General features: G+C 34.3%; 1 protein-coding gene across 2 annotated transcripts; it reads right to left on the bottom strand.

Moving 5' to 3' along the window:
* Positions 1 to 7706: 7706 nt before the first annotated feature.
* Positions 7707 to 10857, bottom strand: COAD (4-phosphopantetheine adenylyltransferase). 2 transcript variants are annotated; one of them, XM_079046003.1, is made up of 7 exons: positions 10719 to 10857; positions 9918 to 10085; positions 9740 to 9811; positions 8519 to 8578; positions 8279 to 8373; positions 8010 to 8079; positions 7707 to 7925 (listed from the first exon to the last, which is right to left on the bottom strand). In XM_079046003.1, exons 2-7 carry the CDS (start codon positions 10050 to 10052, stop codon positions 7827 to 7829), a joined length of 531 nt encoding a protein of 176 aa, XP_078902129.1. In that variant the 5' UTR covers positions 10053 to 10085; positions 10719 to 10857; the 3' UTR covers positions 7707 to 7826. The 2 variants fall into 2 exon arrangements, with proteins under 2 accessions (XP_078902129.1, XP_078902130.1); XM_079046004.1 differs by lacking the exon at positions 10719 to 10857 and adding an exon at positions 10172 to 10268.
* Positions 10858 to 12533: the final 1676 nt, after the last annotated feature.

The raw sequence follows: 12533 nt of genomic DNA, 5'->3' as shown, positions 1-12533 counted from the left end.
CCGCGGAGACACATTTTACCCATTTTAATTCATTTCGCGGAGAGAATACATCAATCCACGGAGGTCACTCTGCGGAGTGACCTATCCCTCCACGGAATGGATCTTCGCGTTTGAATCCTAAATCTAAATCTGAACATATATTGCAGGTTATCAATTGCATTTTCGTAACATTTTAATCTTAAATCTAAACAATACGACATTAATCTAAAGAGGAAAACGTGAAAATTACCCGGGAGCCGTATCCATCGGTGAAAATATTTGGGAAATTCCGCTCCATCGGCGCCGGAAGTTCGTGGTTGAAGTCATTGTCGCCGAAAAATGATGTGGTCGAACTCGTTGTCGCCAGAAACTGACGAGGTTGAAAACAATATCGCCGAAAATTTGATCCTTTGAGCCGACGCGGAGACACGAACAAGGAATGGAAGTCGAAGTGGAAACAGGGGGACCAGTGGGGGGACCAAAGAGAAGACCCATTTTTACAAAGATGGGAGGGGGAAATTACGAAAATACCCCCATTCCGCGGAGGTTTTGTCTATCCGCGGAACCCGTAGAGGGTGCTCCGTGGAATGCATGTCTATAGCTGGAATTAGGTGTGTTTGTGACTAAATTTTAAACTACCCCCCCCTCCCCAAAAAAATGTATATAAGCGTCTTTATCCCTATTTTTTTCAGTAAAGTAGTTATTGTTATTAGAAGCATAGTATGTAATAAGCAAATAATTATATCATTTACATCACATGACAGTCATCCTCTATGACAATCCGCATATAATTGTGTCCAAAACTCAAGCGTAGCAAAACCGATCAAATAATTGTATCCAAACAACAACGAAACATTATGTTCTTTATATACACTGTGTACGGTAGGATCTAAAAGATTGTCCAACGGTGCTGGTTGTTTCCATGTAAAACCTTTCCTCTTCATTTGTATCCATGTCGACTTATACCATATGGACATAACTTTTTGGCGTTTAGAACGCCCAAGAGGTGCTGGCGACAATGTTTTGTATTCATCCCGCATAATCTGTTTTACATCCGACGAGTGAATAACCAGAGTAGGCTGCTCAAGGACGACATTCAGCGGCTGTTCAGGGCAATCATTCAGCAGCTTTCCGGGGGTGCTTAAGACATAATCATGCTCCCATAACTCATTACCATTGTAGTATCTCTGTATGGTTCAGTAATCTATACTTGTAAACGATGCAAAAACATAATGACCATAAACGATGAAATAATTAAAAATATACCTCCATCCCCTTCGAGGTACCGACATCGTCTTTGGGAGTCTTATTGATAAGTTTGAGAACCATGGCTAAAGTAGCCTCATGCTCTGCTAAACGCTCCTTCTAAGACCGTAACTGCTTGCGACATTTACGGACCTCATTTTTCAATTGGCCGACCTCGTTCTGCAAGTCACTAATAATTCGTTCCTTGTCAGTTGATGAGTCAGCAGTCGGCGGTGGTGGTGGTGACGGGTGAGATGGATCATATATCTGTGACTTCTTTTCTCGAGGCTCGTCGGTAGGGGATTTTTTTGTTGATGGTGTTAGGGAAGGTGCCCTATGATCTTCAGTGTCAGGAAAGTCAAGGCGATCAATCCACGCCAAGCTAACAATCCACCATTCACAATGCATCACATCTTCTGTCGGCTCCAACTTCTGTACGATTCTATTACCCTGCTAACAAAATCATAAAATTATTAATAAACATAAATTATAAAATTAATAAATATTTAAATAATAAAGTAACCATACATTATCGATTTGTAAAAACTGGTTACAGTGATTCTTTTGTAAGGACCTCAGTTTTGACCATGCAACAACCCCATGGATCACATTCTGTTGTCGGGTACCAAACAAACTGCTCACCGGAAAAGTCTCAAGAACCCATATCTGAATGTTAGCAAACAAAAATAAATAATAAAATTCTCATCATATACTTACCCTAAAAGCATATAAAAACCCCTGTATACCAAGTATGGTATAGGTCAATTTTTGAGGTTCGTTCTCTTTCGGTTCTTCTGGATGTATAAGTTTGTCAACCGTATTGAATACAGTACAAAACTGTTTGTACAATTGATCCCAAATTATCCTCCCCCGTGAATATCTGCCACGTAAAAAATTAGTTAACAATTAAATTTCTAAAAAATATTAGTAACGATAAGTAATTATAATCAATAATTATAAAATAGACAACATTATACCTGTTGAATTCATCAAGGTTGGATAGCAAAGAGAAATACTCCTCTGTAACAGGTTGTTTTCCCAACCGCCCATTGAAACCCTTCTCTAACAGGTATAGAACACATACACGGATTGCATCCTCGTCCGATAACTAATTAAGTGAATGAAACACCTTCGTAACATGTTCTAATTTAACCGAGACATTCGATGGGACCATAGGAAAGGCACGGGAACGGAAGGCGACGCCGGATGCAGAAGCGGGAAAATAGTCACCAAATCAGAAGCTGATGATGAGACAAAATTCTTTCTTCCCGAAAGGCAGCTCGTAACCCCCAATCTCAAAAATCATTTCATGTACTTTGCTTCGGGGGTCAGTGACAACTTTGTGGCAAAAGACGTAATGTAGAAGCAAAGGACCCCCATCTACATTAGGAATGTCTAACCATCTCCTGAAACATGTATTTTGGAACATAGTCTCGCATTCGGGTTTGTTTCTGAATGCCGCAAGAATTTCCCCGCCGATTTTGGGTTTACATGAGAGTGTAATTGATGCATTAAAAACTATGTCTTGTTGCACAAAGAAAAAAGGTGTTATCACTTCATTCTAAAATGGAAATGACCAATATTCCGGAGCAGTTATGGACCTGTTCTTCATGTTCCGGACGAGTTCATCGTGTTTTGAAACAGTTTTTCGCGTTCCGTAGGCTTCCGGAATAAAATTTTAAGATCCGGTACACGACATTTCGATGTAAATCAACAATACCTAAACATCTAAACAACTTTTCAGTTGGTCCTATAATAATGGGATCTTTAATTTAATCTTCGGAACATTTCAAATTCATTTCGGAGGTGGTCTACGAATTGCAGAACATTAACAGTAGAAAAATAGGAACCTTAAACAAACAAAGAGAAAATGAAGAACGTACCCGTAAAATAACGGGATCGTAGTGCTCGTCTTCGATGTCGAAGATGGGTGTCGATCCGTGTCAGAGATGGAAGTTGCGTGTCGGAATCGAGTCGGAACGTCGGAATTGGAATGCACCTTTCCGGAATGAAATCGTCGCTTCAAATTATATTCCGGATTATGGAATTCAAAATCTCGATCTGGAACATATACCGATGATCCGGAATAGGCATTCCGAATCCAATGCAATGAGCCGGGCCACCCGAAAAATAATTTGGAATTCGTTCCAGAACGATCCATTTCGGAATATGTGGTTATCTTGCAAAAAAAAGTTATATTTTTAAAGAAAACCTAAAAGAAATGGTTAGATTACTCAATTTCCCAGTGTTTAATGTTTTTATGTTTTACTAGGTTTAAACCCGTGGAAACCATGGTTGAAAAAAAAACATTATTCATAATTTAAAATCGTGATGACTAATCAAATATTTGTAAAATTTTATTAATTTACAAACATAGAAGACACACCTTGTTAAAAAAAAAGGAGTAACATGTAGTACAATTAAACTTAAAAAACTTTCTTGAAAAAAAAAACAATTTCCTGGAAAAAATTAAAAAAAAGTCCAAAATGCCCCTTAAAGTTTTTATTGCACCCGAACTTTCAAATCATCTGACTAACTTCTTTTCCCCTACCTTCCATAATCAAGAATGGTCATTATGGTTTGAAAAAATCTAGCACAAATAGCAATAAACAAAAAAAACCATAATGTCCTTTGTTTGAGTAATCACACCAAAATTTCTAAGCATCACACCATACTCTTCTTTCTCTCCTGAGAACCAAAAAACTTAAAATTTTAAAAACAGGCTTTGAACCACCTGTTATATTTGTCAGTAACCATAAAAGGACCATATTCCCCTTTATCTACAAAAAAACCATAATGCCCTCTAGAATTACTATTTTGGCTGGTCTTTAAACCATCTTCATAAAAGGACCAAAACACCCCTTAAAATTTTTATTGCACAAATACTCTATAATTTCAAACACACTCCTGAATTTATTACATTCTAAAAATGTAGAACTTGTACCGAGATGTAGCTTTGTAAATGAAGATTCAACAATTATAATCCCTTCTCATATTCCATTGTCCATAACCACCTACATTGAAAGTAACATTGCATGTTTCATGAGTTTCATTAAGAACATTTGTAAACAGTATATAAAATAGCAATTTATGAAGATCCACAATTACATTATAGAGGTGGAGAAAGTTTTCAAATAGTAGCTTGGTGTTTGCACCCATGTCAATATAATTGTGTTTATTTATGTACCTTCATCAAATGTTTATTCAAAATCTTAAAAAAAAAACAAAAAAAAAATCAAAAACTTGCATCAGACTTGGCTTAACATGACTGGATATATTGGTAATAAAAGACATCAAAAAGTAAAACAAAAAAAACTTCTTTTTTCCAAAGTACACTGCTTTTAAACTGTCATTTCGGAAATGTTTATAAAGAAAAATGTATAAAGGTTGGACTTTGACCTGGTAATAAAAAGTGTAAAAAAAAGGTACTCTTTTTCAAAAAATGTACATTTCTATTAAAACCTCCATTTCATAGTAAAAAAATAAACTCAGACCTGGAAATAATACACATAAAAAAAATAAAAAAACATTTTTTTGAAAGTACATTGATATCAAAACCACTATTTCAGAAGCATTTTTCTTGAAGAACTTGCAGACTCAAGTATCATGATTCCTTGAAGCCCAATCTGCCTCCGCTTCTTTTTCTCTATCAGTTATCCATTCCAAGATTTCAGCCTCTTCTTCTTCTTCTGGTGCAAAAGCCATGAAAATGGTTAATTTTTGAAGTGACTCGCCATATTCTATGTTGTTCAAAAAAATTACATGATAAAAGTCTCATGTTAAAACAAAACTTATACAAAGTATATAAAAAAATAAAGGAGTATCTAAAGCTACATAAAACCTTAAATATTTCTGGATTTTCCAATGGCACAACAACCTTCATCTGCAGCACAGATAGGTGCTACCACATAAGATAAAGGGCAAAACAATATTATAGTTTTAAAGGTTTATAAAGAGAGTTAATTTGTAATTTCTCCTAATATCGCCAATAATGAAAGCATCAAGCTTCACTGTTATTACACTGATTCGATTTTGAGTTTTCTATCTCTCATAAATGGATTCCTTGTGAATAAATAATGATGCTTCTCATTATTCTATCAGCCATGGAGCTTAAACTTGTGTCCATTTTGTTAATTCACCTTCTTTGAAACATAAAGTTGTCGTGAAAATATACATTGGTCATGTTACAACATAAATCATTTACAATATTGTTCGGTTTCTATATGCTCTATCTAATCTTATCTTATTTCATTTTATATAACAAAATTACTATTTTGCCTTCATTCCTCAACCTGGACCATGAAAAAGGGACCAAAATATAAGATGATACATATTTCCCGCTTCCCATTTTCATGGCTATCACTTCCATGAACCACATTTTTGTTCAAAAAAATATCATTGATTCATTATACAATTTACTTCACATAAAAAGAAGCCAAATTCCCAAAATTTATAGAAATCAACAGAAAAAAGAGACCAAAAATTTAACCATCCTGTTTTAACAGCAAGATCCCCTGTAATTGTATCCCGTTCAGCTTGAAGTGGATTTGTTGCTCCAATTTACTTACCTATTGATGCAATTAACTACGTTCTTTTCTGCTTCCAAAACCGCACCAATGTAAGAAAAATTTGAGTCTAGTTGATGACAGAAACAGAGGGAATAAGATCAGTACTACTCCTTTAGATACAAAAACAAAACATTATCATTTAAGTAATATCACTTTTTAATGGTTTCGTCGTATATTTTAAGGTATGCGGAATCAAGGGCTTGTCAATGATCGCTTAGTGTGGATAAGGTGACATGCGATTAAATACAATAAATGACAGAAAAATAACCTGGATTGTTAGTGTTATGGATCCAGTGAAGGAATAGCATTCCGTAAAGATGCAATTTTCCTAATTTTAACATTCTTTGAAACCAAATTACCAGAAAACTTCATGTACAAAATCCTTAGCAAAGTTTTTCCAATAAACCTCTAGCTGTTACGTGAAGCATTAAATAGGAAGAGAAAGGGTTGAAGAAGATGCCACATAAAAACATAAAATAAACATCAATGGGAAAATAGAATGCAGATGACCAATAAAATCTCTGAAGATGATGAAAGCGATGACAGAGAAGCATATACCTTCTGCTGCGTGAGATGTAGCCGACGACCGTTAGGATTCGAGACAAGGAGAGACGGTATATGAATGAAAATCAATTGGGATTTCCTTCAAGATGAATGAATGTGTGAACCAGGTTCTGAGATGGTGAATCAAGAACCCGTTTCTAGGGTTTTATGAGTTTTTTAAAGATTGTGGAGAGAATAGGCTGACGGTCATGATTCTCGGCGATGAGTAGTTGATTTATTGGCTTCAAATTGGAAACTCTTATCAAGGATTTTAAAATTGGATTTATGTTAACAAAAATGTTGGCTAATTTTCAGGGATTTCAAAATGGATGACAAAACTTTTACCTGGAAAATGCAATGTAAAAGGGAATAGCAAAAAGGTGACAGGTGGCATATATATGATATTTATTAAGAGTTTTAAGAGTTTGACACATGGCAGTAGGAGAATCAACTTATTTATTTATTAGACAGGGAGATGTTAAATTATCTTTATAAAAATCAGGTGATGTTTAATGTTTGATGTTTTAATTTCTTTTGACAGCCATAAAATCAAATGTTTTTTACTAAAATTTGTGTTTGTGATCATTTTAAAATGACACATGATATGTAGTGGAAGGGACAAGATTGAAAATTGATATTAGTCAATCTTCTTAAAATGAAATTTATACCTTTGCAGTTTAAACAAGCTCAAGAAACAGTCAAGAAGCTTGATCTACATGGACTTGCGGTTATTGAATTATATTTCAGTGTTAGTGTTAGTAAAACTAAAACTATTGAAAAAGTCTATTTAAGTTATAAAAAAATTCACTTTTTTAAAACATCAGTTTTTTTATATAATTTGTAGGCTTTAAAAATAATCTTTTTCATGCATACTACAAAAGTTTACTCTTCTTCAACAGATTTAATCTGAAGACTACAAATGTTTTACCTCTTCAAAAACAAACAACACCAACGACACCAAAAGCTCCACAACACATTGATGATGGATAAAAAAACCTATGATTGAATCTAGCCAACAGGAAAAAGGAGAAAAACTTGAGGCAATGAAGAATGAAACTCCTAGTCAGATCACAAACGTTTGGCGATCACATTCTTACTTTGAACAAAACCCCACTGATAATATTCTTATCCAGTCTCTAGAAGAAGTTTTGAAATGCTTTAAGAGAAAAAACATCTTGAGGCTTTTATTTCTTTTTATAAAGTAGTCCAATGTTTTAATATGTATGTAAGCTTTTTGTTTGAATATAACCAAATAAAATATGTTTGTTTATATATTGTTCGTGATCTGTGAGACCTGTTTTGAAGATAAAATACCTTCAAGCCCATGGTCATACTGGCCTATCCCCTAGTGAAACTATACAACATCAAAAGTACGCTCACTATACCAAATTTATTCAACAAAAGGTTATATTGAACAACTTTATGTAAGCCAATCCTTTGTATCAACATGTTCTCCATATCATATCATATGTACCACTTAATAAATGTATGCTAATTTTTTTTGGCTTTCTCTGCTTCAAGCTTCCTCAATGTGGATGAACTCAACTTTTCTCCACTTGATTCTTCAGATACCAGATTCACAACTTCAACCTTGCACAAAACAAGACACATAACTGTCAACTGTCAACTGTCTACCAGGTTTAAAAAAAAAGTAATAATTTGAAGAATAAGTACCTTTAGTTGTGAGAGGCCTCTCTCGGCTCTCTTTTTGTTGACTGATAATCCACCAGGTAATGTCTCCTTACTGTCAAACAAATGACAGGATTATTAGGGTTATTTTCGATGATGAAGATGAGGAGGGCATTTACGTCTTTTGAGAGCGAGTCACTCTCTGGCAAACAAAAATAGAAAATTTTGTCGAATTGACATCTAGGTTCTGGTCTCAGTCTAATGCATGTCAAACACAGTACAGCTTGTCCTGTTTTGTTGGTTGAGGAACAAACCTGACAACAATAGCCTCCAGATTCTTTTCAACAATGGAAGGACCGTACGGATCAGTAATAGGTTCCACTTGTACCGCCAGCTCAGGCTTCACCGACTGAAAAAAAAAAATTAATGAAATTAGCAGAGCATCTTTAAGATGACATGACATGACAGAACATCCTTGTACTGTGTTTGGCATGTATTGGACTAGAACTGAGACTGATGTCAAATGGGACCAATCCAAATAGAAGCTTTGGTACCTTAATGTAATCGTCCACGGTTTTCATTCTCTCTTCAATAGGCATAATGAGCTCCACAAACTGTAAAAGTTGATACATCAAGATAACTCAAAAAGTTTAAAGAAATCGGATAAAGAGCAAGATCATGATAGAATATGCAATAGAGGATTAGTGGGTGTTTAAAACCAGATTATCTGATTATTGAGATTCCAAGTGAAGATAATTAGTTTTTTGGTGTTTGGGTTAAATTGATTTAGATTTTGATTATTTGGGGTTAAATAATTGTTAATGGCTAGCTAGTAGCTACAACAAAAATGATTATCGAAAAAAAAAAAAAAAGAATACTAGATTGCCACTCTTTTAAAGTATAAATTAACGACCTTTTATAGAAGAACTGATTCATTGATATTTCTATTAGGAGGAATAACAATTTTGAAGGATTTACTAATTTATTAATAAATAATATGTAAAAATATAATGATGAACAATAAAAAATAAATTTTCATACTTTAAAAGTTAAACAATTCACCAATTTAAAAGAATGTCATTTTTTGATCATTTATGTATTATATCTTCGAATATGAAATATATTCCAAACACTCAAAAACTAATTATCTGATTATTAAAACCTCAATCAACATAAACTAGCAAACCTAAATTGGTAAACAATAATTGAGATAATCAACACCTTCTCCATCTAATCATTATTCCCCTTGTCAATTATTCCCCAGATAAATCAAATTTAATAGGAAATATAACCAAATGATAAATGATAAATCTTTTTTGTAGACTTAATAGGTTAAAAATAAGTGACCCAACCATCCCCACATGGCTACATGTATATTGTTTTTTTATGAATCAAAATTACATTAATTCAAATTTTCTCAATTATTGGTTTCTGCAGCAGGGGACATGCAGTGAGAGAGGTAACCATGGGCCAAATTTAGAAAAGTGTGAAAATAGTGGGCTGAATGTAGTATTTCACAATCATTTAATGGGGAGTAAATGTGAGGTAGTTGGTGGTGTATACTGTATAGGCTTGTTTCAATTCAAAATGTGAATCTACACTATCCTTATCAATTTTGTGTGAATGAACTAAGCTAGGTTTGTAGAATCCCGATGTCTATTTTGACTTTTCAACCAGGTATATTTATTATGTTGCTATGAAACTATTGGTATACAATGGTTTCAACAAATTTCAGAGTGTGATTGTAGGAAAGAGGAAAGGAGAAAGGTGTAAACCTGTTTCTTGGATAGCATAGGTCCATCACAAACACCAACTATGATTCGATCTCTGGCTAACTCTGCAGCTGCCTGTAATCAACATTCAAAGGCTATTCAATCCTTATCTCGAAGATAGAAAGTTGGTAACTCAAGTGTATGCTTGAAGGTTATATGAGATAGGTGGAAGAAGAAGAACCTTAAGGAAAAGCCGATGACCATCATGTAAGCGGTCAAAGGTGCCACCTAGAACCACCGATCCATAGGAATTTGGTGGAGAAATGGTCGGAGAAGTAGGTGGAAGCTTTGGATTTGGGTCCTCCACAATTGTCATTTTATCCTTGATATCTGATTTGTACTCTTGCGCCTGTCATCAAAGAAACGGAAAAAATCAGAATTTATGAATACAAACGACAAAAAACCCTAAATACACAAGCCCTCGGAACAATTAACCTGAGAAAAAACTAAAACATCGACTTTCTACAGTTTCAAAATCGGAGTTATCAACATATAGAGATGAAAAATAGAGGAAATCGAACGGATTTGTAACTGTAAATGCTCATAAATAGACAAAGTTAATGGAGGGTGATACGGCTTAATTGACATAATAAATGAAGCAGTTCTTCTTTTACAATACGTACGCAATTTGAGAACAATGTGTACAGCTAGTATGCTATGTAGAAAGAGTCTCATCGCAACGTTAAGCATAAATCCATCTCAATTAAGTACAAAAAAAAAAAAAAAAAAAAAAAAAAAAAAGCAGGACCAGTCTAAGAGACAAATCAACACTAGCTAGAAGAAGCTCCAAATAAGTTCAGAAAATATGTCGCTAATTCCACCAACATTTCACCCGAACAATTTTTTCCAAAAAAATGAATAAAAATCATCAAACTCGTTACAGAGAGAAACGAACCTGAAACTACTAGTGGTTAGATGAGGAAACAAACTGTCTATAAACTCAATTACGCTAATCGAGAATTCAAAACACAGAAACTAATACCTTGACGAATCGATAGATTCGATGCTGCAACCCGATTCAAAAACCAGATTGAAATGAATTCTTGAGTAGAGAAAAAGGAAAGAATCAACTCGACGGAAGTTCTCGAGAAGCTTTCGGTATAATCACGCGATCACGATGGAAAGTAGGGTTTGGAAGGATCGAAGAACAGGGTAAGTTGTGAGTCACGCCCACCACCTAGAAAGACAAAATAATATACTACTATATTTCAATATAAAACAGTGATCCAAATATGACCAGCATTCAGATTTCAGAATTCTTTGGTTATTAGAAATAGCAATTTTGGTGGGGATACTGCTAGTATTTATATTTTTTGTCATATATATTGTTGTGTTGATACAAGAACCATTTTGGGTTCATTACTAGTGGTAGATCATATATAACCCGATTAATAGATTTGATAGTTATCACTAAAATATCATAAACCTAATACCTAATATTTCTTTTTGGAATAGCTGAAATTTATTCACGAAACTAACAAGGTACTAGAAATTATAAACTACAACTAAATTAAAAAATATACAAAATAAACTATCTTAGTACTAAATTAGTAAACATTCAGAAGGGATGCAAAAGATGTAATAAAAATGGTTTAACAATTTACTTGGATATATTCCACAATATACGTTGAATCATTGTTTTTCTCTGCATCGTTGACTTCTTACAGAAATTGTTTAACAATTTATTTGGATTCACTCCATATTATTCAAAAACATATATATTATATTATATAAGTTTCCTCATCCTTGTTTTCATAATTGATTGTTGGTCACGAGTCATTAACAAGAGCATCCACGAGCTAATTATGATACAAATTGGACATAAATGAACATCATGCATAATAAATACAACTTGCGAGACCATGACCATATCAAAAATGCCAAATCCGGAACTTGGATATTCATGGAGGATTTTAACATCGTTAGGTGCCCGGAAGAGAGATTTAATTCTCAATTTTGTGCCCAATCAGCTTTTGCTTTTAATCGACTTATTCATGAAGCGGGACTCATTGATCATAGGATGGGGAACACAAATTTACTTACTTTTGTACTAAAGAGCTTAAATTGAGCTTAAACTGAGTAAACTTGATCGAATTCGTGTATGTTCAAATTTCCTTAATGCATTTCCTTCCTCGGTGGTTACAGCCCTTCCAAGAGAGTTATTGAATCACTGTCCAATTCGGCTCGGCTCTGAATCCGTGGATTTTGGACCATCTTCGGTCAAGCTCTTTAACTTGTGGTTAAATCGAGATGGATTTAAGGATATTGTTCTTAAGGCTTAGACTCAATTTGTTGGTTTTGGGACTCCTGACTCCTATCTTGCTGCGAAACTCAAGTATCTAAAGAATGAACTTAAGGCTTGGAGGAGGATGGATTACCTAAAAGAGTCAGTTGAACTAAAGAACCTAAAGGAAAGAATGTCAGCTCTTGATTCTTATGCTGAATCAAGAGCCCTGAGTGAAGATGAGGTATTAGAAAGAAGGGACGAATATTAGAAAATCATGGACCTTGAGAAGGCAAATGCTTTTGATCTCAAGCAAAAGTCTAGAATCAAATGGGCGATAGATGGGGATGAGAATACCAAGTTTTTTCATGCTTATATTAATAACAAAAACAGAAAGAATCGGATCAACGGTCTCATTTCTGATGGTAACTAAAACATGGACCTGAAAAATATCAAAAGGGAGATCTATGACTTCTTCAAAAACAAATTCTATGAGAGTCAGATGTCAAGACCTAAATTCATAAATCTGAGATTCACTACCATTCCTTCTGACGTTGCAAGTTCTTTGGAGGC

The sequence above is a fragment of the Lactuca virosa genome, chromosome 4 (genome assembly GCF_052849685.1).
Source record: "Lactuca virosa cultivar CGN04683 chromosome 4, Lactuca_virosa_CGN04683_v6, whole genome shotgun sequence".
Taxonomy (NCBI): domain Eukaryota; kingdom Viridiplantae; phylum Streptophyta; class Magnoliopsida; order Asterales; family Asteraceae; genus Lactuca; species Lactuca virosa.
The sequence above is the reverse complement of the archived record's forward strand: the minus strand, read 5'-3'. Positions and strand labels throughout refer to the sequence as shown.

What these genes read in the sequence shown, in the direction of transcription:
- COAD (XM_079046003.1), bottom strand. Translation starts at nt 10,052, where the DNA reads ATGACAATTGTGGAGGACCCAAATCCAAAGCTTCCACCTACTTCTCCG. An exon ending in GTCATCGGCTTTTCCTTAAG is followed by an intron (nt 9,812 to 9,917) that starts GTTCTTCTTCTT and finishes TGTTGATTACAG; the next exon opens with GCAGCTGCAGAGTTAGCCAG. An exon ending in CTATGCTATCCAAGAAACAG is followed by an intron (nt 8,579 to 9,739) that starts GTTTACACCTTT and finishes CAACTTTTACAG; the next exon opens with TTTGTGGAGCTCATTATGCC.